The sequence below is a fragment of the Silurus aristotelis genome, assembly GCF_946808225.1.
Source record: "Silurus aristotelis genome assembly, chromosome: 13".
NCBI classification, from domain to species: Eukaryota; Metazoa; Chordata; class Actinopteri; order Siluriformes; family Siluridae; genus Silurus; species Silurus aristotelis.
This window is the reverse complement of record NC_139586.1, coordinates 18,494,500-18,520,412: the sequence shown is the minus strand read 5'-3', so window position 1 is coordinate 18,520,412 and position 25,913 is coordinate 18,494,500. Positions and strand designations below refer to the sequence as shown.

Sequence of the window (25,913 nt, the reverse complement as noted above, 5' to 3'; positions counted from 1 at the left end):
ACTTAACACACTATAATGCAGAATTGGTACAAGCGTCATTCATCGATGCATACAAAAAATTGCGACTGAAACAAGTGTGAGAAATTGGCACAGGCGGAAATGTATATTAGACATAATACATGTGAAAAAAAACACAGGCATTATGTCTTATGGATAACTCAGTAAAACAATAATTTGTACCAAGTCTTTCATAATACATTTCTATGGAAGCCTGTTTCCGCCACTACAAAAATTGCATGATACAAACTCGCAATTGCAAGGAAATACAAGTCAGAATTGCGAGATAAAAACTTTTTTCTCGCATTTGCGACACTTTCTGGCAAAGCAAACAATAGGCTTCCATATCTATTATAACGCATGCAAATTGTAGGATTATCATGCCAGAGTTAATATGGCCATAGCTTCTAATCTGGAAAATGGTATCCAAAGCGCTGTTTACAATAAATAGGTAACTCCAGTGTTCGTCTGTAGGTTTCCTATGGTGCTTTTCCAGAAAGTGTCACATGAGTTATAAACTCGCAATTGCGAGGGGGGAAAAAAGGCAGAATTCTGATTTTTTTTTACTCAGAATTGCAAGTTCATATCTCGCAATTCCGAATATTTTTCTCACAATACTGACTGGAAATAATAAAAAAAAAATGTCGGAATTGCGAGTTTATATCACGCAATTTTGAGGAAAAATTGTGAGAATTAAAAAATCTAAAAAAAATTTTCCAGTGGTGGAAAAAAACCTGTTTGGCAATTTAGATAAATTTGAATTTTCATTATCTTTAAATATTCTGATGCATTTTTCTTTTGTCTCAAATTGCATTTAATTGGGTATATTGTGCACGACAGTAATTTTCCAGTTCCATTATGATGTACAGCAGATTTTGAAATTATATGGTATTTGGGATTCTCATTTTTTGAAGTGTATGAAATGCCATGTATTTCATAGCATCTGACATAAGTCTGGTTTTTATGATGTGTATGTGTGTGAGATAGAGTTGGGCATTCCTTCTTCTGTGGATCTGGTGTGCAGTGAGCCAGCTCACATGGTGACAGCCTTTAGCAACGGCAGAACAGGCATCTTCAACATGGAGACACGGCAGCTGGTGCTGGAGCTGGAGTCTCAGAATGCAGGAGAGCCTGGTACATTCTCACACACACACACACACACACACACACACACACACACACACACACTTGCACTGAAACTTATACGCGTTTTTTATATATATATATATATATATATATATATATATATATATATATATATATATATATATATATATATATATATATATATATATATATATATATATCACTTCTTTCTGCCTTGAATGTCTGTTCTTAAAATACACTTTTTTTTTGTGCAAGTGAAGTGAACCAAGTGTTAAGAGTGGGTGGATTTTATTTTTACATGAGAGCTCGGATGTGAAGTTTGCAAGACGAGTGGTTAGCTATATGGGTAGCTTTCATGTAAGTGTTTTCATTCACTGGTGCAGAAATTCTTACTGTGAGATTATTATAAATAAATACACTGCTTCTGTGATGACCCAGTTAATTACCATATTTTCCCGACTATAAGCCGCTACTTTTTTCCCACGCTTTGAACCCCGCGGCTTAAACAATGAAGCGGCTAATTTATGGATTTTTCCTGGGTTTCCCTCGATTTCACAAGCTTCAAGCCAAAAAACTGAGCCCCATAACATTAGACCAATGAAATTGCCGAACGGGTTCAGGTGAACCAATGAAACTCTTTATATTAAATGAGATGCGCTCCCACTGAATCAGGACGCACCACATAAATATGGATGAGGTTCCTCTGACGTTTGACCTGCCGCTCACTCGGACTGTCAACAGGAAATGTGAATCATTCGTCATGCTGAAAACAAACGGGCATGAAAAAACGCACTTCACCAGTGTTCTGAGCTGCACGGCATCGGGAGAAAAGATTCACAGATGGTTAAACGAAGATGCCAAAAGATAATCTCCCGAGAGAAATAGTTGTGAAAGGAAGGAGGAAGACAGTGAACAATGACTTCCTTGGTAGACTACTGTTTAGATACAAGCCATGTTACAGACACTGTCTTTCGTTAAAGCCTGTGTAAAGTTTATTAGTTTCAGTGTAGACAGGTGCGGCTTATAGACAGGTGCGGTGTATTTATGTTCAAAATAAAAATCTTTGAAAAATTCAGTAGGTGCGGCTTATATTTGGGTGCCTTTAATAGTCCGGAAATTACGGTAGATATTCACTCCAACACTGTGGCACCTTCAGAGTTAGATTTTTGATCAGCAGCAGATAGCATACACTGCTTCAGCTGGGGTACAACATGAAATATTGAGCCCAATTTAACTTTTGTTACATTTTCCTACCAGATAAACAAATTAATTATTAATTATTTGCCTCCAGACGATATTGGAATTTAAAAATATATATTAAAAAATAACAGAATGCACATCTTTAGAAGATAAAGGCATATACCTGTAGAAATTCTCTGTCAGTGCTTTTATTGTATTGATCCATTTTAGAACTGAAATTATTAAAGATTTGAAATTAAAGTATGTTAAATAAATGTGCTGCAGTACATCATGCACAAACCAACTTATCTGGTGGTAGTGCTGTAATACAGTTTTTCCACTTTTTTCTAGGCCTAAGAGCAAATACAGATTCATTTGTTATCATTGCTTATGATTTTTGGTATGTGGTATCCCATTTGACTGTGTGCATTTGTTGCTTTTCTTCAGATGCCCCACGTCAGATCAACAAAGTGCTGAGCCACCCGACGCTGCCCATCACCATCACGGCACAGGAGGACCGTCACATCCGTTTCTTTGACAACAACACAGGTAGTTCCTGCACAGTGCACATGTAATTTCATCAGCAATTTCATCTGGATGGAATTAGAAATGCCCAAAAAAACATTTCGTGTCTGTTTCAGACCTGATCAATCTTCATCCATTTTTGCATTCTGTTATTAAAATGCAGAATGTGTAATAATCTTTTTTCCTTAAGAAAATTTCAGGTCAATATAAAGCCTGAATGATAGACAGTTGAGCAGGTGTTTTTAGTCGTTCACTTGAAAGTTGGGCTGACACAACCTCCTCGCTTACTAAAGAGAGTCTGGAAGTCTGATGTAGATGACCACACTTTCAAGAATGTCACGAAGCATATCTGACAGAAGTGGTGTTCATGTTGAAGAAGGGGCATGCGTTGTCATAAAATACAATTCACACATTTTCTATCTCATTTCAGACATATTTAATTCTCTGACACTTTTAATTCTAGAATACATGTGTTATGCCCCCCTAATGCATCATTCTTTAACATTAATGTGCTTCATTCTTGATTTATTCATACACACTCATTCTCAATACACTCATTCCAATAATAATAATTCATTTAAATCATTATTTTGGACCACCAACATTGTGAACAATTTTCTTAAAGCGCCCTAATTGTAGAATATGCTTTTAATAGAGCATTCTTTTTTTTTTTTTTTAGAACACATTTATGGCTCAACATTGTTCTAGAATATTTTTATTAGTGATATCTTAAAACATTTCATTTTGCTCCTAAGGGGCACAACTGAAAATCGTTACTCTTATCATCTGGAGATCACAAATTGGAATGCTGATGATTCTACTGCCATCTGTGAAAAAGATTTCTCTCTCCTGTCAATTACAGTGAGACAAGTCAATCATGGGCATCTGTAAGTTTATGTATGCAAAGAGGATGGAGAGTGGTCTTTTCCTCTCAGAGGAAGCAGATCTTAGCCTTCACCCTTGTATGATAGGTGAGAGCTGGCTGGTGCATGGAAATTGATCCAGAGAAATTATGGAGAAAATTAGGACTTAGGACATTAAGTCCTTTTCTTCGTTCTGAATTAAAACATTATGATCTAGGACCTGCACATTATGCCCTATTAATGCTCTTTATACACCATTTTCATTCTTTTATATGTCTTTATACTCCAAAATGCCTATTATGCATTTTCTACCAAACCATTTTTATTCAAAAACTAAGTGAATGATGGCGGGTGTCTTAATCTCGTCTTTTATTGTCTCTTACTTAAGGAAAACTTATTCACTCCATGGTGGCTCATCTGGATGCTGTGACCAGCTTAGCAGTGGATCCCAATGGCCTCTATTTGATGTCTGGCAGTAAGTATCTCACAGCTATTTTTCCTAATGTCCAGCTGCTGCTCATTTTTATTAAACAGACTTTTTTATATTTTAGTTTAGTTTGGTTGGAAAAGTCAAATCTCTTTCTGCCTCAGGTCACGACTGCTCCATTCGCCTGTGGAACATGGAGAGCAAGACCTGCATTCAGGAGTTCACGGCTCACAGGAAGAAGTTTGACGAGTCGATTAACGATGTGGCATTCCATCCCACCAAGTGCTACATCGGCAGTGCTGGAGCGGACGCCCTCGCCAAAGTCTTCGTATGACCCCTGACCTCTGAGGCCTCGAAGAACGGAAATGGACCATAAAGGCAATGAGAGTTATCTTTTAAACAGAGGCTTTCCCTTTGTGCTTTGGGATTCCTGATGATGAATAAAGAGAAGGGATGTCAGGTGAACATCTCTACAGCCCTCTTTCCCTACAAACCCCTGTCTGAAAAACATACGCCCTCGTCCAGGCAGGCCTGGGCGGGGGATTAGGATGGATCCACAACACAGCAGCTCAGTAGAAACACTCTCTTTGGGATGTCTAGACACCAACCCTGCTGGAGGGAACCTCCTCATAGAAATGTGTGTGTCTGGGTGTGTATGTGTGTGCACGTGTTCTCTACTCTCCAACGTAACAGGGTTGCCCCAGGAGCCGCTCCTGCTTTGTTAGCCTCACAGAAAGTCTGTGTGCTTCCCACACCGTTTGTTTTCCTCCTTCCTTTTTTTTCTGCTTTCTGAAATGAGAAGGATTGGAGAACTTAATGCTTCTGGGCTAGATGGTCTGTGTGATATTCTCTCACTGTAAACTGTTTGACGATGTGCCTTTGTTTCAAATTCAGTGTAGGTAAACAGTGGTAACTTCACAAGTCTCAGCCAAGCTCAGGCTGGAGGGAATCGTCCCGGTGTTATTGGCTCTTCACACGCAGAGTGCCATGCTGTAACATATTAATCAGCATTCCTCGTTTCATGACACTTTGGATTAGTCTCAAGTGTACACAATAGGGTTAAGGAGATACAGTATATTTTATATGAGCAAATTGGATCACCTTGCTGATTTTGAAATTAGAAATTAAATTTTAAAATGAGTGAATGTCTTTGGCATAATGGGGCGTCTAACTGAAGGAGATCTTAAAAGAATACATCAGCATTTTTTTTTTATCCTAAATACTATCTACTAGGTCAGCCGTGTACATGTGTGGATTCCCACATTTAGGATTTTGACTTTTCCACGAAAAGGTGTGTAATCAAAATTCACTTCGAATAAAAGTCTAAGGGCAGTAGTTAACAAGGAAAAAAATCAACAAAAATCTGTCACTATTTGAATCAACAATTAAACATTAGATTCTAACAATAAAGGTCTTGCCAATGCTGTTCCAGACCTAGAGCAATTTACTTTGCATTTTTTCCTCTGAAAATTTAGCCCCATCTTTGAAAGGATGTAGTTTTTTTTTTAGGTTTCAAGCCTAAATTTTTTAATTCAATTGACAGTCATTAAATAAAGCACTTTGCAAAATTAAAATCCATACACAAAAGTGGACACGGTCTCTTTTTTACTAGCAATGACATTCGAATAAATAATGTTCCCCTACATACACTTTGCTTTTCTGTGGTGCTTTATAGATAAAATTGCCTTGTAGGTTGTACTATGCATCTTGGAGAACCTGTTGTTCCCGCAGATGCTTTTGAATGTGCGGAACCCAGAACAGTCATGTGATTTTTGTCTAAAGGACGATCATAGAAATTTTTTAGTAGTGGAAAAAATTGCTAACTAAAATATTAAAATTTCTACTTGCACCTGCACAAAATGCAGTGCGTTTCGGACTTTTAAGTATTTAAATTATTATTTATGAATTATTTATTCATTTACTGACTGCCCCGAACAACTGCCCTTAGGCTTCTATTATCATTATAATAAATGGGTGTTTTTGTTCTTTTCTCAGCACATGGAGTACTTGGGTCTGTGGTAATCACACATACGCTCCCAATGCAGTGGACACCAAGTTAGAAACAAACTCTGAGGTATTTCTTTAAGTAAGAGATGTAAGCAAGATGTATTTATCGAATATCAGCACACATCGGTTTAAAAATCAAATTCACGACCCGAGGTTTCTGCCGTTTCTCACTCCGATCGCATGTGAAGATTTTTTTTTTTCCATTATTTTTACTCAGTTCAGATTTGCTGCTCTTCTTAAAGCTGGAGGCTCAGAGTTCTGAGGTTCTGTAAAGTTATTCGATCCGTGAATGAATTTAATCTGTTTTCTGCCATATATTTTGAAACGATTTTTTCTTTCCTTCCGTTTGCAGCGGCTCTCCTCTGATGACAGAGTTCTAATATTTTATTATATTATATTATTGTATTATAATATTTGATTCAGTTCAGTTAAAAGTTCACCCAGATCTCGACTTGTACATAGGATTACTTTAGAAGTAAATTATTTATTGAACCATTTTACGGTGTGTCAATTTCTCTGTGGCTTTACATCTAAATACAAATGGATTTTATTGTATTGTGTCTAATTTCTAAAGCACCTTTAAATAGTTAGTTAACCCCCACCCCTACAAAAAAATGTATGATCTAATTGTTCTACAGGTTTCTATACATTTATATTCCAGTATTTATTGGAAGCATTAGGTTGTGATATCCAAGCTTGTTTTAGTTGTAACGGTGGCCTCGCTCATGAAGAGGACCACCAACTGATCTGATCTGATCTCATGTAATAGAATTGTACATTTTGTGCAATTACTACAGCGTAATATTTTATGTTCTGGGTTTTTCTTTTGGTTCTGATTGGAAGCTTGTGCGTTTTTTTTTTGTTTGTTTTTGTTAGGTTTTTTTTTTTTTAACATAAGACGTCACTATTGTGTAATGCAGCACGTAATGTTCTGGCAGAAGCAGTGAAGTCCGATCCAATCTGTCATGTGATTTATTAACTAGCCTAGATTTAGATTAGATGTGAAAATATACGATACTCGAGAAAAGGTCACGGATTTGACTTTTTTTTTGCAGTGTATTTAAATGAACCTCAGACAAGCTGTACCAGAACTGCAGCGATTCAGCTTTTTCAGGTGTAAGGGTTTTTTGTTTTTTTTCACACTTAGGGGAAAAAAATATTTTTTTTATTTATGTTATAAGCTTTTTCGTTTGCATGTTTTTGATTAAGCCAAATGGATGATTATTTAAGATACCTGCAGTAGGGATATCTGTGTGTTTGGATGATCAGGAGCTTTGAGAGTTGATATGATGTGTGTGAAGTCAGAGAACAAAACATTTTTCTCAAATCAAAACCATTTTGCACACTCTTTCTTTGATGATATGAACTACCTGAAGGGGGGGGCTCTGTATGAGATATATATATATATATATATATATATATATATGTTACATGGAACAAATACATTATTTATTTACTTACTTTAAATTTGGTGATAAAGGCTGCAAACAAATCTTAAGACAGATTTAATGTGGATTGATAGATTCATAATTTTTTTTTTTTGATTACTTGAAACATGGAGTGTTTCTCTGAGGCTGTCTTTCTATTTGGTTTTTGTTTTTTTGCTGCTGATTTTTCACAATTATGATGCCTTTTCGTTGATGACACAAGCACTACAAAGCAAAAGACTGTCCTATGTGCTTTTGCAGTCTTTAGTTTCAAGTTGTTCAGTTTTAAATAATGGAAATTAAAGGGTTTTTTCTTTGGCTACTTCACCAAATGGAGAATAGTATTAGGTAGATTGGCAGTGTGTGTGTGTATACATATGTGTACATGTGCGTTCAGTCTGTTAAAATGTCAATTTGTTCTTTCGGGTGCAGAATAATTTTTTTAATTCATGTTGTATAGTAAAAGTGTTTGCAAACTGTTTATGAACACAAAATGCAGCGTGGATTATAGTGCAAAATGGGGGGGCTACATTACACAGTGATGCATGGTCTTAAAGGAACAGTTCAGCCAAAAGTGAAATGTACACCATTTTTCCATTTAACAAACTGTCAGCCAGGGTGTGTTTTGCATCCAAAAAAATGTCTTTAGCTCTTGTTTTCTTCACTCTCTCTTACTGGAAAGAGGGGAACTCTTTATTTAAAACGAATTATTCTTAGTTGCATGATGTTACCTTGCAGCACTGCTGTATATAATCATTTTGCTATTTGGGTTTTAAAAAAAAATCTAGGTTCATTGGATAGAACAATCTAGAATAGAAAACCCTCTGCTGTAATTTTTTTCCCCCATACATTTACAATTACAACAAAACTGCTTTAAAAATCTCCATTATAAAATACCTCATGATACTGGCTCACCTCAGTTGGTGAGGTATTATATAAGCAAATAATTATTTTATTTGTGTCTTCGAATTTCTGGGTTATTTCTTTGGTTTTAGTCATAATTTAGACACTGCTGGAAGATTAGTTTGGGTATCAAAGGGAAATACCAGCATCTAGCTGTTGAGAAGAGTTGTACCATAGTGTTCCACTAAACGGAGGGAGTATCGTATATGCTGTGAATTGGTTCGGAATGTATGCAGCCACATAAGAATAATATTCTCAGTTTTCCTTTTCTCATCTTCTAAACACTTCTTTTAGGTTTCCTGGTGACATCAAAATTTCCCCTACTGGTTGTTTCCCATCCAGTGTGTGTTCCTGCTTTACATATCAGTGTACCTCATACAAACCTCTGATCTATTATGACTCTGACCAGGATTAAGTGTTCACTACACTGATCAAATGACTACGTTAGGGTGAAAATTCATTTATTTTTTGTCAGAACTGTTCCTTTAATTTTAAATTGTCTCTGCTGTCTGCTGTTTCATTGGTTTGCTCTGTATGGAAATAACACACGATTTAAGATGGAAGATTTTGCTATTGTAATATTTTATTAAAATTGCCACCTTAACAAATGTATGATAAACAAATTTAAATATAGGATCGATATCTTATTTAATTTTAAATGTCTATCTAATTAAATATAAAAAAAATTCTATATTGTTATTTACAAAGTTATCCCATAATGTAATCATCTTTCATGTGCTACAGTTGGCAAAAACAGCTACAAACACTATATAATGATTATATTTATATATATATATATATATATATATATTATAACCCCGTTTATCGCGGTGGTTACTTTCCAAAACCACCCACAATAAACGAAAAACCACGATAAACGGACGCCACGGGGTTTTTTTGTTTTGTTTATGTGTACAGTACTGTATTAAAATTTTACTTTATTTTATAATTAATAATTATATTTTTATTCAAAGATTTCAACAAAAAAACAATTCCCTATACGTCTCACGTGCTATCTGCGAGAGGCCGGAAAAATCAGCGAAACAAATTAGTTATGTAGCAAATGCAATTCCGCGATAAACCGGGGGTGCGAGATTCAAACCGCGGTAAAAAGGGGGATTACTGTGTGTGTGTATAATATAAATATATATATATATATATATATATATATATATATATATATATATATATATATATATAAAATATATTAATAATAATATTATTATTAATAGATATATAATAAAATAGATGTTAAATGCACACTATTTACCCTTTGTTTTTATTTATATATTTATTTTATAGTTTCCACTGGAGTCAGTGTTGTGCAAAGTACATTTCTAAATCATTACACACTCATCTCAAACCATGTTGAGTGAGTCAGACTCGTCACACTGCAAAAACGCAGCCGTGCTGAAGCCAGAATAAGTTTTTAATTCTTTCTTTATTACATAGGATACTCCAGCTTACTACAGTTCCTGGTTTATATTTATGCAATCATTTCCACAACATAGTTACTTGCATTCACTCCACATAAACACTATTCTGAAAGACTGATTGTTGTAGCAATTTGGGAAGGAGTCTCTAGTGTCGGTGCTTTGAAATAGGCTTCCTTCAGTAATTCGAAAAAACTCATTATTGTCTCATTTCTGTGCTAAAAGAGGAATAAAACCATTCCCATCATTCTGTTATAGCAAAAGAAATAATAAAATTAATTTTGCATCGCACTGCAGTTCAATGTGGTTTAGTGATGTTTTGAAGTGTGTAATAATACTAGAAGTCTGTTACTCGTAGGTCCTGCGCAAATATAAACTTCCTCACAACTTTAATTACTACATTTAGGATAATGAGAAGAAATGTCTAAATTACTGCTTTAAAAGCACACATTTGCATTGCCCTGTGTGTCAAACCAATGAAACAGCCCCAGTTCAGACATCTGATTTTGTTCTTAACTTCAATCCAAGAATCATTCATATACACTAACAGTGTCTCCTGCTGGTCAGAGATAAGAATTGATTGATTTGCTTGGTTTAAAGAGGTTTGAGTGAATGTATGGAAAGTGGCAGTCTGAGTGCTGGTGTTTTCATTAGAACAGAAGTACTCCAGATTTTAAAGCAGCACTATTACACTGCCAGTAAGTGTTCCTACTGTGGACTTAAACACTTCCACGTTTCTGCACTGGTTCCTGCTAAACCATCCTCTAAATTTGTTATTAATCTGTTCATTTTTAGGCCACAGGTTTAAACAGTGACTCAGATTTGAAAAGGACACAGGAATTATTTAATTTTTGATCGTCATCAAGCGGCACGCCTCAAGTGCTGTGTCCTATGATTCTGAGCAGTACTCAGTGAGGGGGGATTTTGTTTTTAGTGTGCATAGGCAGTTGTTGTGAACACAATGACCAAAAGTGGCTTTGCGTTTGCATTCCCTCACTACAGATGATCTAATGAACAGGGTTCTGTGTACTGATATATGGAGGAGCGAATATTTTTTGGAACGTATGAAGAACCTGAATTGAAATTCTAGTCCGTGTGATGTAAAGAGAGATTATACAAATTGGATAAATATGTGAATTCACTTGTACATATTTATAGTTTTATTCTTTTCCTGTTGTATTTTTTCTTTTTTTTATTTTCAGATGGAAGACATTTATCAATATAATACAATAATAAAAGAGAATGTTGTATTTCTTGCTGTTGTGGACTTGAATGCATTTTTTTTTCTCAGGGCTTCTCTACTGGGGGAATGGCAACATCATGGGCCCTACTTAAGGGAGTTTCTGTTCAGGAAATTTGTGTGGCAGTTGGTTGGGTTACGCCACACACTTATGTGGGATTTTATAGACTGAATGTGTCCGAGTCATTATTAGCACATGCAGTATTAGGAGCCAGAAGGTCAGAGCCCATGTACTTTGGTATATAGCAGGATCACGTGCAATCTGGGAGTGATCTATATCTCCCATAGTGAAACACCAAGCGAAGTTAGAAAAAGAACGATAGGTTACTTAACGTAATCCCTTTTTTTTTTTTTTATAACAGAGTGAGGTGTTTCACCAGCACTTGCAGTTCAAACAATACAAGTCTCTCTAATCAATGCACTTGTTACCAGGATTTGGTACCCGTATCTATATGTTGACAAAACTCCAGTCGGTTAAAGGCTCATCAACACCACAGTTCTAAAATAAACATTTTAAAAATTCTCATTATATAAGTATCATTATATTTAGTCAAGTCAAGTCAAGTTTATTTGTATAGCGCTTTTCACAACAGACATTGTCTCAAAGCAGCTTTACAGAAATCAACAGTTAAGGTGAATGGTGTGCATTTATCCCTGATGAGTAAGCCGTGGCAACTGCTTACTCATCACGAAGTAGAGAACTTCATTTAATCAATTAAATATATAGAAGGGTAGATTAAGAACTTAAAGCCCAGACGCACCAAGCTGACAGTTGGTGGTTGGGTAATGTCGGGTGTCTTAAGTGTTGGACTGTTTTAATTTTTTTCGGCGATTGTGTGCGTCAAATCAGCGACGGAGCTTGTCTGTGGGGAAAAAAAGAGAACTCTGATTGGCTATCCAGCTTATGTACACTATTTGTACTGCGCATCTGCACAAATGGATCGGGAAGTGTCAACCAACACTATTATAAATACCCAAACTTCAGACAGGAAGTAGACTCATTTGCATCGGATCGAGTAGCCATTATGGGAGAGTTACTGTTGTGTCGGTTACTTACTGGTGTCTTTGGCGTCGGTTTGGTGTGTACTTTGTCTTACTATATTCTTAAGACGATACAAGGTAGTTTTTTTTAAAAGTTAGCGGAGGGAGACATAGAGTTATGCCAGTGGAATGGCGATCTGCTTGCTGCAAGAGGCACCTTCACCTGTTCCACAACAATACATAGCTGCAGATGCGCCTGCCGATTAATCAGCCTAATTTCCAGCACAGTCAAATGTTGCCAATTAATTAAAAAAAATGCCCTAAATTGGCCCGATAAATTGGCCAGACGATCAACCTCTAGTTACACCCTGGCCCAGAGGTGACCTTTTGATTCATTAAGTTTGTAGGAGATATAAGTTTGCTGATTTTCTAATTATCATGTGAAGAATTATGTTTTATAATGTTTGCATAAAAGTTGGACACAAATAGCAGCTCAATGAATCTCATCATCAATGTGCCATGAATCTTTCCCAAGTAAGAAAACAATTATTCAAGTAAGTGAACTGTTTATTTTTTATTTATTTTTATATCTTGCATTCATTGTAACACAGTTGTAACTGTCTCCACACTGTCAACCATCTTGAAATTTGATTTGCTGTCTAACCAGCTTAGCATCTTCAGCAGTACTCTGTCTATTTTAAGTTTATTTCCCTATATACAGACAAATTTCCAAACAATATGCAGTTGAAAATTACTTTCATTCTTTAATGGCTAACTTCTAGCAGAAAAATGTTCTGAGCTGTGGTTAGCCAACAGACTGCAAAAGCAGTGAATGTCACCTCTGTAGGTTGTTGCTGATTGGAACCAATAAACTTTCTTTCAGCTTCTCCCGTCAGGGGTCGCCACAGCGGATCATCCGCATGTTTGATTTGGCACATGTTTTTATGCTGGATGCCCTTCCTAACGCAACCCTCCCCATTTATCTGGGCTTGGGACCGGCACTAAGAGTGGCTGGAGTTGGTTCCCTGACCGGGGGTCGCAGTGGCTGATTGGAACCAATAATAAGTGTAAAAACATGACAGCCCCCCTCCTCACGCTAGGTTTTCTAGTGAAATCAGTGAAATGGAAATGCAGTATTGACGTAGTATAACTGCTAATATTGGACTCAAATGTCCAAACTGCAGTGTATCACATACTGACAAATATTGGCTTGTGTATTCTACAAATTAGAAGACTAGCCTGTTGTTGTAGACTATGGATAATGATAAAAGTACAGAGAAGAAGGTGAGAAATGGGATTTGAGGAATAAAGCTCTGCTGCATCACTTTCTTCAGGTAAAGCTGAAGCGAAGGCTTCCCACTGGCACCACTATTCACAGGTGATTAGATTGCATTGTGGGTATACAGTGTATAGGTACATATGGATGAAAAGGTTAAAAGAAACATCTTCAAAACTTTTCATTTTATTGCATTCAGTACATATTTATACAAAAATAGCTTTTCAGTTCTACTCATAAAGTTTGTTTGTTTGAAAGAATATTTACAGATTGATTTACCGCATTCTACAGTCTGTCAGACTCATAATCTGGGGATTCAGATGTTTGGGGCAATTGAATTAAACGCACCTGCTTGTTGAGTGAAGGAGTGTGGAAGTGGCCGCATACACTGGAGTCAGGGGCGGGTACAGTGTTACCAAGCCCTCCTCCTACATGGGGCTCATCCTTGGCCTGTTGGTAAACAGGAAAACGCACATCCTTTTCCTCAGCTCTGTACCTGTGATGTTCGTTTCCTTTGGCCTTCATATGTGTGTAACGTTTGAGTTTGACTGCATCATTGCGATTCTGGGTGCAGGGCAGCAGCACAGCAACATCTTTACGAAATTTGGAGCTGAGCCCAAAGTAGATGAGTGGGTTGTAAAAGCTTGCAGACTTGGCGTAGAGCCGAGTGAAGATGCTTGTCAGACTGGGTACATGGAAGCCACAGGCTGACCAAATTGACACTACGGCATATGGAGACCAAGCCAGGACGAACGCTGTGCAGATGACTATTGAAACCTAAAACACAGACAGAACAAAGGCTTTGATTCAGAAGAGTCTATCTCTACTTCGTGATAAATGATCTTTGCCAACCTATGAAAAAGATCCAGATGAATAAAAATATTTGTTAATAATGTTGAGAATCACAAAGCGATTTTTAACTGTGTATGTATTCAATGTATGTATTTAACTTAAATACATTTTTTTTAAACTATAAATAAATCAATATATTTTTTTTAATCATTCCCAGGAACCCCAGATTTAAGTTGGGAATACACCTAAAAATAAATTAATTCCCTCTTACTATGGTGACATCTCTCTCAATCTTTCTTTGATGGTCAGTCAAGCCTCTATCTGCTGACATAGCATTGCCCTTCTTCACAGTGTTGATTATGGACATGTAGCAGAACAGCATAATTAAGACAGGAACAAAGAAACAGAGGATCAGGATGGTGATGATGTAAGATTTGTGGATGGTGGAGTGATTTGCTTTTGCCCAGTCAATCTCACAGGTACCATACCCACGATCTGTAGAAGTAGAAAAAATTGATTTAGCAAAAGAACTGTGTCAACCTTGCAGTGAGTTAAATGTATGGAAAGACAAAAAAAAAAAAATAGCAAAGTGTATTCAGTGTCAGAACTCAGCTGATTGCTTTTTTTTATGATGTTTTCATCCTTTAGCTTTTGTAGTTACATTCTTCTGTGGATTTTTGTGAATTTGTGAAGTCCCAGGTAAATATACGGTTTGTGTTGTAAACCTCAGTTTCTATCATAACTACCATGCAGTGCTTTTGCCTCTGCCTTGTGTCCTTGAACAATAAATTACTATGCTTAATTATTCTCTTTTTCCACTTCCAAATGATCTAGATCAGCAGTGCCCAAACTTTGTAGGTCCAAACATCAAACATGTTAAAAATAAAATGTTTAATTATAACAATTGTTATATGAAAATTAAAGTTGCAATGTTACCCCTCATATATGATTTTCATAATATTTAAACAAAAATAAATAGATAACTTTACTCTGTAATCTGCTTATCTAATGCAGTTTTATTTTAATAAAACTAATTAGAAACATGATGCTGGTTTGTATTTTTCAAAACGTTTTGTCAAATTGCATTTTTTTTGTATGCCAGGCTAAATCAAAGGTGACCACGGCACAACCTAGTTTGGTCGTCTCTGACCTAGATATTACTGAACCCAAATTAAATACTGTGCTTTTTATATGTAAAAAAAAATATTGCAGGATATGAATTAATGTACTGGACCAATCAAAAGTGTGGACACACCATCATTTAAAGGTTTAAGTTCTTGATATTTTTCAGATTTAATAACTCACTTTATTGAGTGTTTCTTGCCATAAATATGGATCTGATGAGAGAATGGCAAGTGTGTGCAAAACTGTCCTCAAAGCAAAAGGTGACTACTTTGAAAATTTGAAAATATACAACATATTTGTTATTTAACTTTTAGTTTACTAATGTCTTCATGTCTTTCATGTTGAAAATATTTTTTTTTTAAATATAGAGAGAAAATACTAAAGGAGAAGGTGTGCCCAGACTTTTGACTGGTACCGTATGTAATTCTGTATCAAACTAACCTGTGTAACTTCCCCATCCCAGCAGTGGAGCTGTAGACCAGAATACAGCTGAAACCCATATGAACATGATACTCAGGCCTACAGTGGTGTTTGTGATACAGTGAGCTGTGAAGAAAAGGATTTTATAAGGTATAAAACGTGCAATCAATCATATGGTATGAATGACATAGTGAACATGGTTTCAGCTGGTGGACTGGTGGTATATATATATACACAGTGAGGAAAATAAGTATTTGAACACCCTGCTATTTTGCAAGTTCTCCCACTTAGAAATCATGGAGGGGTCTGAAATTGTCATCGTAGGTGCATGTCCACTGTGAGAGACATAATCTAAAAAAAAATCCAGAAATCACAATGTATGATTTTTAAACTATTGTATGATACAGCTGCAAATAAACCTGTCTATCAGCTAGAATTCTGACCCTCAAAGACCTGTTAGTCTGCCTTTAAAATGTCCACTTCCAATACATTTATTATCCTAAATAAGATGCACCTGTTTGAGGTCGTTAGCTGCATAAAGACACCTGTCCACCCCATACAATCAGTAAGAATCCAACTACTAACATGGCCAAGACCAAAGAGCTGTCCAAAGACACTAGAGACAAAATTGTACACCTTCACAAGGCTGTAAAGGGCTACAGGGAAATTGCCAAGCAGCTTGGTGAAAAAAGGTCCACTGTTGGAGCAATCATTAGAAAATGGAAGAAGCTAAACATGACTGTCAATCTTCCTCGGACTGGGGCTCCATGCAAGATCTCACCTCATGGGGTCTCAATGATCCTAAGGAAGGTGAGAAATCAGCCCAGAACTACATGGGAGGAGCTGGTCAATGCCCTGAAAAGAGCTGGGACCACCGTTTCCAAGGTTACTGTTGGTAATACACTAAGACGTCATAGTTTGAAATCATGCATAGCACAGAACGTTCCCCTGCTTAAACCAGCACATGTCCAGGCACGTCTTAAATTTGCCAATGACCATTTGGATGATCCAGAGGAGTCATGGGAGAAAGTCATGTGGTCAGATGAGACCAAAATAAAACTTTTGGGTCATAATTCCACTAAACGTGTTTGGAGGAAGAAGAATGATGAGTACCATCCCAGCGACAGGCCAGAAACCTGACTGATCTAGAGAAGATCTGTGTGGAGGAGTGCGCCAAAATCCCTCTTGCAGTGTGTGCAAACCTGGTGAAATACTACAGGAAACGTTTGACCTCTGTAATTGGAAACAAAGGCTACTGTACCTAATATTAACATTGACTTTCTCAGGTGTTCAAATACTTATTTAATAAAATAAGGATATAAAGATTAAAGCATAGGGAATATATCTTAAAAATCCACCTAAAAATCCTGTTAGTGTGTATGAGCTAGCAGTAAAAACTCTTTTTGCCATGAGCTACAAATTCTTACAAATCCTGTCAGGTTTGTTCTTGTTAGCTAGCTGGCTTTTAACCCAGCCATTGGGATTGCACAAGCCCTGATAAATGGGGAAGGTTGCGTTAGGAAGGTCATCCAGCGTAAAACGTGCCAAATCAAATATGCGGATCACATATCAGACTTTCATACTAGATTAGTCGAGGCCCGGGTTACCAACAACCGCCACAGATATTGTTAGCCTACAGGGTACCCACAGAAATTGGGAAATTATTGGTGGAAGAAGGAGAAGGAGAGGAGGAAGACGTCTACAAAGACAGCAGGAAAAGGTGAAGTGTAGGAGAGTGGAGGTTTGGGTTGGTACTTTAAATGTTGGTACAATGACTGGTAAATAGAGAGAGTTAGCTGATATGATGGAGAGGAGAAATGTAGATATGTTGTGTGTTCAGAAAACCAAGTGGAAAGGGATTAAGGCCAGGAACATTGGATAGGGTTTAGGGGATCCTGAAGGAAGAGTACAGTAAGAGTGTAGTGGAGGTGAAGAGAGTTTCTGATAGGGCGATGAACGTGAAGCTGGAAGTTGAAGGGGTGATGATAAATGTCATCAGTTCCTATGCTCCAAAAGTGGGTTGTGAGATGGAGGAGAAGGAAAAATTCTGGAGTGAGTTAGATGAAGTGGTGTAGAGTGTACCTAGCAAAGAAAAATTGCTGATTGGGGCAGACTTTAATGGCCATGTGGTTGAAGGGATCAGAGGTGATGAGGAGGTTATGGTAGAAATGGCCTTAAGGAGAGAAATGGGAAGGGCAGATGGTGGTAGATTTTGCTAAAAGAATGGAAATGGCAGTGGTGAACACGTATTTTGGAAGAAGGAGGCGCATATGGTGACGTATAAGAGTGGAGGAAGGTGCACACAGGTGGACTATGTTCTATGTAGGAGATGCAACCTGAAGGAGATTAAAAACTGTAAGGTGTTGGGAGGGGACAGTGTAGCTAAACAGTATAAGATGGTGGTCTGTAGGATGGATTTGGAGGCGAAGAGGAGAGTGAGGACTGCAAAAAAGATCAAGATGGTGGAAACTGAAGGAGGAAGACTGTAGTGTGAGGTCAGACAGGGGCTCGGAGGTGCTGGATGATTGGGCAACTATCGCAGAAGTGATAAGGGAGAAAGCTAGAAAGGTACTTGGTGTGATGCCTGGAAATAGGAAGGAAGACAAAGAGACATGGTGATGGAATGACAAGAAAGAGATTGGTGAAACAGATTTCGGATCGGCAGAGAGATAAGAAAAGTAGGCAGGAGTACAAGGAGATGTGGCAGCAGGTAAAGAGGGATGTGGCGAAAGCCAAGGAAAAGGCATATGAGGAGTTGTATGAGAAGTTGGACACTAAGAAAGAAGTAAAGGATTTGTAGTGTTTGGCCAGGCGGAGGGATCGAGCTGGGATGGATGTGCTGCAAGTTAGAGCAATAAAGGATGGAGATAGAAATGTGTTGACTAGTGAGGAGAGTGTGTTGAGAAGATGGAGGGAGTATTTTGGGCAGCTGATGAATGAGGAAAATGAAAGAGAGAGAGAAGGGTGGATGATGTGGAGATGGTGAAGCAGAAAGTGGATAGCATTAGTAAAGAGGAAGTGAGAGCAACGATTAAGAGGATGAAAAGTGGAAAGTCAGTTGGACCAGATGAGATACCGGTAGAAGCATAAAGATGTTTAGGAGAGATGCCAGTGGAGTTTTACAGGGAGATGTGCAGACCTGCAGTAGTTACAGGGGAATTAACTTGATCAGTCACACCATGAAGTTATGGAAAAGAGTAGTGGAAGCCAGGTTGAGAAAAGAGGTGACAATCTGTGAGCAACAGTATGGTTCCATGCCGAGAAAGAGCACTACGGACACATTATTTGCTTTGAGAATGTTGATGGAGAAGTATAGAGAAGGTCAGAAGGAGTTGCTTTGTGTGTTTGTGGATTTAGAGAACGCGTACGACAGGGTGCCGAGAGAGGAGTTGTGGTATTGTATGAGGAAGTCAGGTGTGTCAGAGAAGTATTTGAGGGTGGTGCAGGACATGTATGAAGACAGTGTGACAGCAGTGAAGTGTGCAGTAAGAACTACAGACTGGTTTAAGGTGGAGGATGGACTGCATCAAGGATCGGCTCTGAGCCCTTTCCTGTTTGCAGTGATGATGGACAGGCTGACGGACGAGGTCAGACAGGAGTCTCCATTGACTATGATGTTTGCGAATGATATTGTGATTTGTGGTGAGAGTAGGGAGCAGGTTGAGAAAAGCCTGGAGAGGTGGAGGTATGTTCTGGAAAAAAGAGGAATGAAAGTCGGTAGGAGTAAGACAGAGTACGTGTGTGTGAATCAGAGGGAGGGCAGTGGAGTGGTGTGGTTGCAGGGAGAAGAGGTGAAGGAAGTGGAGGAGTTCAGGTACCTGGGGTCAACAGTGCAAAGTAATAGAGAATGTGTTAGAGAAGTGAAGAAAAGAGTGGAGGTGAAGCTGGAGGTAGCAGAGCTGAAGATGTTGAGGTTTTCATTGGCAGTGACGACGATGGACAGTGTTAGAAATTAGTTTATTAGACACATGTAGGATGTTTCGTGTTTGCAGATTAGCAAAACACAGTGTACTTGCTTCACATGTTTTTCAAAGGCACCAACTATCTCTGCAACTTCCCCTTTAAAATTATTTTTGTAATGTTTTGTAATGTACAAAATAAATGTGAGGTTTTATGACCGCATAATGCATGAGTGTCTTTTGTTTGTGAATCTAATCATTGAGCTGACCTTTGTTTGGGTGACATCCCTTTATGTATCGGGTGACACTGATTGCACTTAGTGTGGTAATGCTGCCAAGGCCAAAGAGGAGAGTAAAGAAGCCATCCACCTGAAAGAGACACACCAGCTTGTAGGACAGATAAATATATCTTAATTAAAAGTGTTCCACTCTCCGGCTAGTTTAATAGTTTATTGAGGCCCAGAGCAAAGACAACCAACAAAAAATTCCAAGGTCTTTAAACCAATAACCATGTTATTGTGCCTTCTTATTTATATTATGAATTGATTTACTGGAACAGATGTTCCTTTGTGGACCAAATTTGTTACACTGTTAATGCAGCATGCCTGACCCACAAACTTCTGAAAATCTGTCCATTTATTTCACTGGTGTCTCACTGAGAAATGTATAGCCAGAAGCTGTTTACAAACAAAACAACAAAAGATTGACTATATCTGTTTCTGATATGAGACAAACTTTCCTTGTACGAAATATCTTGTACAAATAAAATAATGGTGAAAAAATTAAAACTTTACATATATATATATATATAGGGGTGTAACTTTTTTTGTTTTATTATTAACACAGTTTATTACTAAAATTACATTTTTATTAAAATTTTTAATAAAATGCATGCTTAATTAAATCTTCTTCTTCTTTCGGCTGCTCCCATTAAGGGTCGCCACAGCGGATCATCCTTCTCCATACCACCCTGTCCTCTACATCTGCCTCTTTCACACCAACTACCTGCATGTCTTCCCTCACCACATCCATGAACCTCCTCCTTGGCCTTCCTCTTTTCCTCCTACCTGGTGGCTCCATCTTCAGCATTTTTCTACATGCTTAATTAAATAATATATGGAATATTATTTTATTAAAATAGAATAAATCAAATTTGTTAAATTGAGCAATCAGTTGAATTGGCTCAAATTAAATGTATTAAATACAATTATGTAAGTGGGAAAATAAATTTTAATAGGTTACATTTGTTATACCCTATTTAGATAATACAGATGTGTATGTAAATACAGTGAGGAAAATAAGTATTTGAACACCCTGCTATTTTGCAAGTTCTACCACTTAGAAATCATGGAGGGGTCTGAAATTGTCATCGTAGGTGCAGATCCAGAAATCACAATATATGATTTTTTAACTATTTATTTGTATGATACAGCTGCAAATAAGTATTTGAACACCTGTCTATCAGCTGGAATTCTGACCCTCAAAGACCTGTTAGTCTGCCTTTAAAATGTCCACCTCCACTACATTTATTATCCTAAATTAGATGCACCTGTTTAAGGTCGTTAGCTGCATAAAGACACCTGTCCACCCCATACAATCAGTAAGAATCCAACTACTAACATGGCCAAGACCAAAGAGCTGTCCAAAGACACTAGAGACAAAATTGTACACCTCCACAAGGCTGAAAAGGGCTACGGGGAAATTGCCAAGCAGCTTGGTGAAAAAAGGTCCACTGTTGGAGCAATCATTAGAAAATGGAAGAAACTAAACATGACTGTCAATCTCCCTCAGACTGGGGCTCCATGCAAGATCTCACCTCGTGGGGTCTCAATGATCCTAAGGAAGGTGAGAAATCAGCCCAGAACTACACGGGAGAAGCTGGTCAATGACCTGAAAAGAGCTGGGACCACCGTTTTCAAGGTTACTGTTGGTAATACACTAAGACGTCATGGTTTGAAATCATGCATGGCACGGAAGGTTCCCCTGCTTAAACCAGCATATGTCCAGGCACGTCTTAAGTTTGCCAATGACCTTTTGGATGATCCAGAGGAGTCATGGGAGAAAGTCATGTGGTCAGATTAGACCAAAATAGAACTTTTGGGTCATAATTCCACTAAACGTGTTTGGAGGAAGAAGAATGATGAGTACCATCCCAAGAACACCATCCCTACTGTGAAGCATGGGGGGGGGGGGTAGCATCATGCTTTGGGGGTGTTTTTCTGCACATGGGACAGGGCGACTGCACTGTATTAAGGAGAGGATGACCGGGGCCATGTATTGCGAGATTTTGGGGAACAGCCTCCTTCCCTCGATTAGAGCATTGAAGATGGGTCGAGGCTGGGTCTTCCAACATGACAATGACCCGAAGCACACAACCAGGATAACCAAGGAGTGGCTCTGTAAGAAGCATATCAAGGTTCTGGCGTGGCCTAGCCAGTCTCCAGACCTAAACCCAATAGAGAATCTTTGGAGGGAGCTCAAACTCCGTGTTTCTCAGCGACAGGCCAGAAACCTGACTGATCTAGAGAAGATCTGTGTGGAGGAGTGGGCCAAAATCCCTCTTGCAGTGTGTGCAAACCTGGTGAAAAACTACAGGAAACGTTTGACCCCTGTAATTGCAAACAAAGGCTACTGTACCAAATATTAACATTGACTTTCTCAGGTGTTCAAATACTTATTTGCAGCTGTTTCATACAAATAAATAGTTAAAAAATCATTTTTTAGATTAGGATTTTTTTTTTTAGATTATGTCTCTCACAGTGGACATGCACCTACGATGACAATTTCAGACCCCTCAATGATTGCTAAGTTGGAGAACTTGCAAAATAGCAGGGTGTTCAAATACTTATTTTCCTCACTGTACGTATGGCTGTAGTTTCTTTAGCATCTTATGCATGTGCAAAACAAATCTTATTTTCAGGACGGAGTAAGTAGCCACAGTGACATTGTGCTATCTCTAGGGTTCCTTTTTTTTTGTATTATTAGAAATTTATTTATTTATTTTTTTTTTTTTAAATAATACCCCTGGCATTGTTGTGTAAGTTTTTCAAGTTTAATAAAAAAATTTTTAAAGCGCTCAAAGTGCGAGGCGCAGACTAAACAAACTTTGGGTCCGCCACTTAATACGTTCCTAAGCGAACTCAGATTTTATCTATGTTCCTCATGTAAAAAAGGATTGCATTCGGTAAATGTGTACCGAACCGAAAACCCTGTGTATCATTACACCCTTACACTAAAATTTGGGTGCCTTCATTAAAATTACTTTAACATAAAGGGGCTCTGAAACATTTTTTTTAAAAACAAGGATTTCTTAATATAGCATTTTTCAGCAAAACAGTCTGACAGGTGAAACCCATGAACAAAGATTACAGCACTCTTCCTGTCTTTCGGAGATAATCTTTGACACGTGTCCATGTAGAACATTTTAAGCGCCTTAATCGAAATTTTCTGTTGGAAAAAATACATTTAAAGGCAACCTTCACACAAAGTAAAGAAAAAATATATACTAATTATTTGTTTGTTTGTTTAGCATAATCCTTTATATATTTATCCAGAATCGATGATGCCATAAATATTTACAAAAGTCACTGAACCACCAGCCACAAAAATCTATTGTTTTATCTCCATATTTTTCTTTCCTTTTTTGGTATTTTGATGGTTATACTGGGTTTCACAGTATTATCAAAAAATAACCTTTGTTATTAGTAATATAGCAAACTATCACGTTTGGTGCTTACATTATATATATATATATATATATATATATATATATATATATATATATATATATATATATATATATATATAATTATTATTATTTGTATCTGCTTTCTAATTGTGATTTCCACCTATTATAATCAGCAAATATTATTGACCAACCAATATATAGGAACATGTTAGGTACTATGCATTTAGGAATCTGAATCCTGTCAAGACTGTTAATTACTGATTGACTTGTCGTGTTTGCTAAGTATATCCTGGCCCTGTCTAACACGTCTAATTCGGTTATCTAATCTCTATTTACCCAGTGAAATCCTTCTTAATTTCCACATACACACTAACAGACACGACAGGAAGAGCATACTGATACGCTTCTTCAGAAAAGTCAGTAATTGGTTACGAAACAACAATTTTAATCTTTTGGCTTCTGTATAAGAAAAGTAGTAAAATAAAGGTATGCTTGAAGACAGAAAGTATATTTGTAAATATCAGAATCTTCAATATAAGAAAGTAACAGATTGTCATTGAAGTAAAAAAAAATAGTACTGAAAGGTCCCATATCTAGTGTAGAAACCTACACAAAGAGGTACAAATTAGTTATTGACTGCGCTGAAAGCTGTTGTTTTTCTGCTATACACAGACATGTAATTATTTTGTATCTTTCAATAAGCACAAATGGAACCATCATTATTGGGCCTTTTAACAGGAACAGGATGTAACATTAGGAGGCTTTATGAATGCTTATTCCACACCTTCTGCTCTGTGGAGGGGAATAAACGTCCAGCTTTTTCTTCTGAAAAATCCAGTGGTGTTAATGGATTTTGAACAAAGCCAGAGATTGCCTCTATATAAAAAAGTACATCCTTTATATAATTTTATTTATTAGAGGTCATATATACATTTTCTTTCTCTCTATTTCCCTTTTATAATGCACACACTCCCGTACCTGACAGGTCCACACTGAAGTGATGATGTAGCCGTTATCCTGGAACACATTAAAGATCTCGAGGATGCCGCGGGAGTATCCGAACACTGAGATGCTGGCGTCTGATATCGCCAGGTTAAGTGTGAGGTAATCTGTGGATTGAAGAGTCGCCCTCTGCTTAAACAAGACAAAGATCACTATACTGTTTCCAAACCATGACAGCCAGCCTGTGGAATTAAACACACAATGTAATATTTCAAGTAAGTATACATGAACATAAACTCTGACATGACTATGATATGATATGATGTTGAAAGCAGTCTATATTACAACTGCAGGAGATTTTAACATGAATGAGACTATTAACACATTTAGTTAGTGAAGTGTTTTCAAGCCCAGTACTCTTTAAATGAGTTCAACTATAATTGCACTAAAATCTCAGTTAGAAAGCAATAGATCCAAAATGCATCTGTGGAAATGTTGATTTGCAGCTGATTCTGAACTGTAACACATGAATTATCTAAAGATATAACATCTTACCAATTAATAAAAATTCAGAAATGATTCTGGATTTAGTTTTTAAAACCACAGTCAGTGATTCAGCCATACCAACCCACTAATCCCTGCTTGTTTTTGTATACAATAATTATATCAGTGCTCTGATACATGGTTCTGATCCTATACAAACATCTAATTAACTAAAGCTAAACTTCAGCTGAAATATCAAATGTGAACCTTTAAGGTTTATAAAAGAAGACCAAACCCAAGAGACAACTACATTCAATACCATGAAATATTTGTCTTGAACATTGCGATGAGAATATTGTATATCCACAAACATTTTTGCATATAAAAACTATATTGTATATAATATATTGCATTATTAAACTGATTGTTCTGAAAGAAGAAATTCCACTCTATGATGAATGTGTTACCAAGCAGCAGCAGGTAAACCCCGATGATTGTGTCGCCCTGGTCAGACAGCGGTGCATCTTTACTCGGCAGACTGAAGTTATTGTTCCTCCATGGGATGTTCACTGCCTCCAGAGCTCGGGTAGAGGACATGGTTAAAGCTCCTCAGGCTTCAGTGCTTCAGGTTAAAAGCCAGCAAACTCCCTGCTGCTACTCCCACAGTGAGAGACCAGAGGATTAGGTCTGAACCTGCAAATTATTCAAGGTTACTCATTAGAATGCATACAAATTTACTTACCTGCAGTAGTGTGCGGTTTGACACCAAGCCAGAAGATAATGTCAGCAGATTCACCTTCTTGCTCTCTCTCTCTCTCTCTCTCTCTCTCTCTCTCTCTCTCTCTCTCTCTCTCCCACTCTTTCACACAGCTAAAAATAGACGCACGTGACGCTAAGGGAACCCATCTGTCTTTACTGAAGCAGATGAGTAAAGGAAAAAAATGTCTCTAACCATTTTGGCATCCTCTAAGTGTAAGGACAGACTGATAAATTTTCTTCTAATGGATCCTCTAAAGTACATACAGGACATGACCAAGTGCACAAAGAAAAAAGATCCAAGATAAAGAAACATGCATATCACACAACCCTTTATTATTAGAGGCACGTCCATCATCTCATATTATTCCTTATATATATTCCATGGCATTTTGGCAGCAATTAAATACATAAATTAGATCTTTTAAATTTGTTTGTAGTTA

At 37.3% G+C, this 25,913-nt stretch overlaps 3 protein-coding genes across 3 annotated transcripts in view; 2 read left to right on the top strand and 1 right to left on the bottom strand.

Annotated features, from left to right (window-relative positions):
- Window positions 1-6,600, top strand: part of strn (striatin, calmodulin binding protein) — a 54,199-nt gene extending 47,599 nt beyond the window's left edge. Inside the window, exons 15-18 of the mRNA XM_083559144.1 lie at window positions 985-1,131; window positions 2,731-2,832; window positions 4,060-4,146; window positions 4,263-6,600. Coding sequence (XP_083415270.1) covers window positions 985-1,131; window positions 2,731-2,832; window positions 4,060-4,146; window positions 4,263-4,432 — 506 coding nt within the window. The 3' untranslated portion in view covers window positions 4,433-6,600. The remainder of the gene's footprint in view (window positions 1-984; window positions 1,132-2,730; window positions 2,833-4,059; window positions 4,147-4,262) is intronic.
- The window catches only part of LOC310735980 (uncharacterized protein), a 139,632-nt gene that overhangs the window by 31,449 nt on the left and 82,270 nt on the right, over window positions 1-25,913 (top strand). The gene's annotated exons all lie outside the window — the stretch shown is intronic.
- opn6a (opsin 6, group member a) lies at window positions 12,802-25,412 on the bottom strand. The gene is made up of 6 exons (XM_083559309.1): window positions 25,182-25,412; window positions 24,268-24,473; window positions 19,871-19,970; window positions 15,724-15,828; window positions 14,429-14,652; window positions 12,802-14,142 (listed from the first exon to the last, which is right to left on the bottom strand). Exons 1-6 carry the CDS (start codon window positions 25,309-25,311, stop codon window positions 13,651-13,653), a joined length of 1,257 nt encoding a protein of 418 aa, XP_083415435.1. The 5' UTR covers window positions 25,312-25,412; the 3' UTR covers window positions 12,802-13,650.

Coding starts and splice junctions, on each gene's coding strand:
- opn6a (XM_083559309.1), bottom strand. CDS start 25,311: ATGTCCTCTACCCGAGCTCTGGAGGCAGTGAACATCCCATGGAGGAAC. Junction 24,474..25,181: donor GGTTTACCTGCTGCTGCTTG/GTAACACATTCA, acceptor TTAATTCCACAG/GCTGGCTGTCATGGTTTGGA. Junction 14,653..15,723: donor GGGATGGGGAAGTTACACAG/GTTAGTTTGATA, acceptor CTACTTCTACAG/ATCGTGGGTATGGTACCTGT.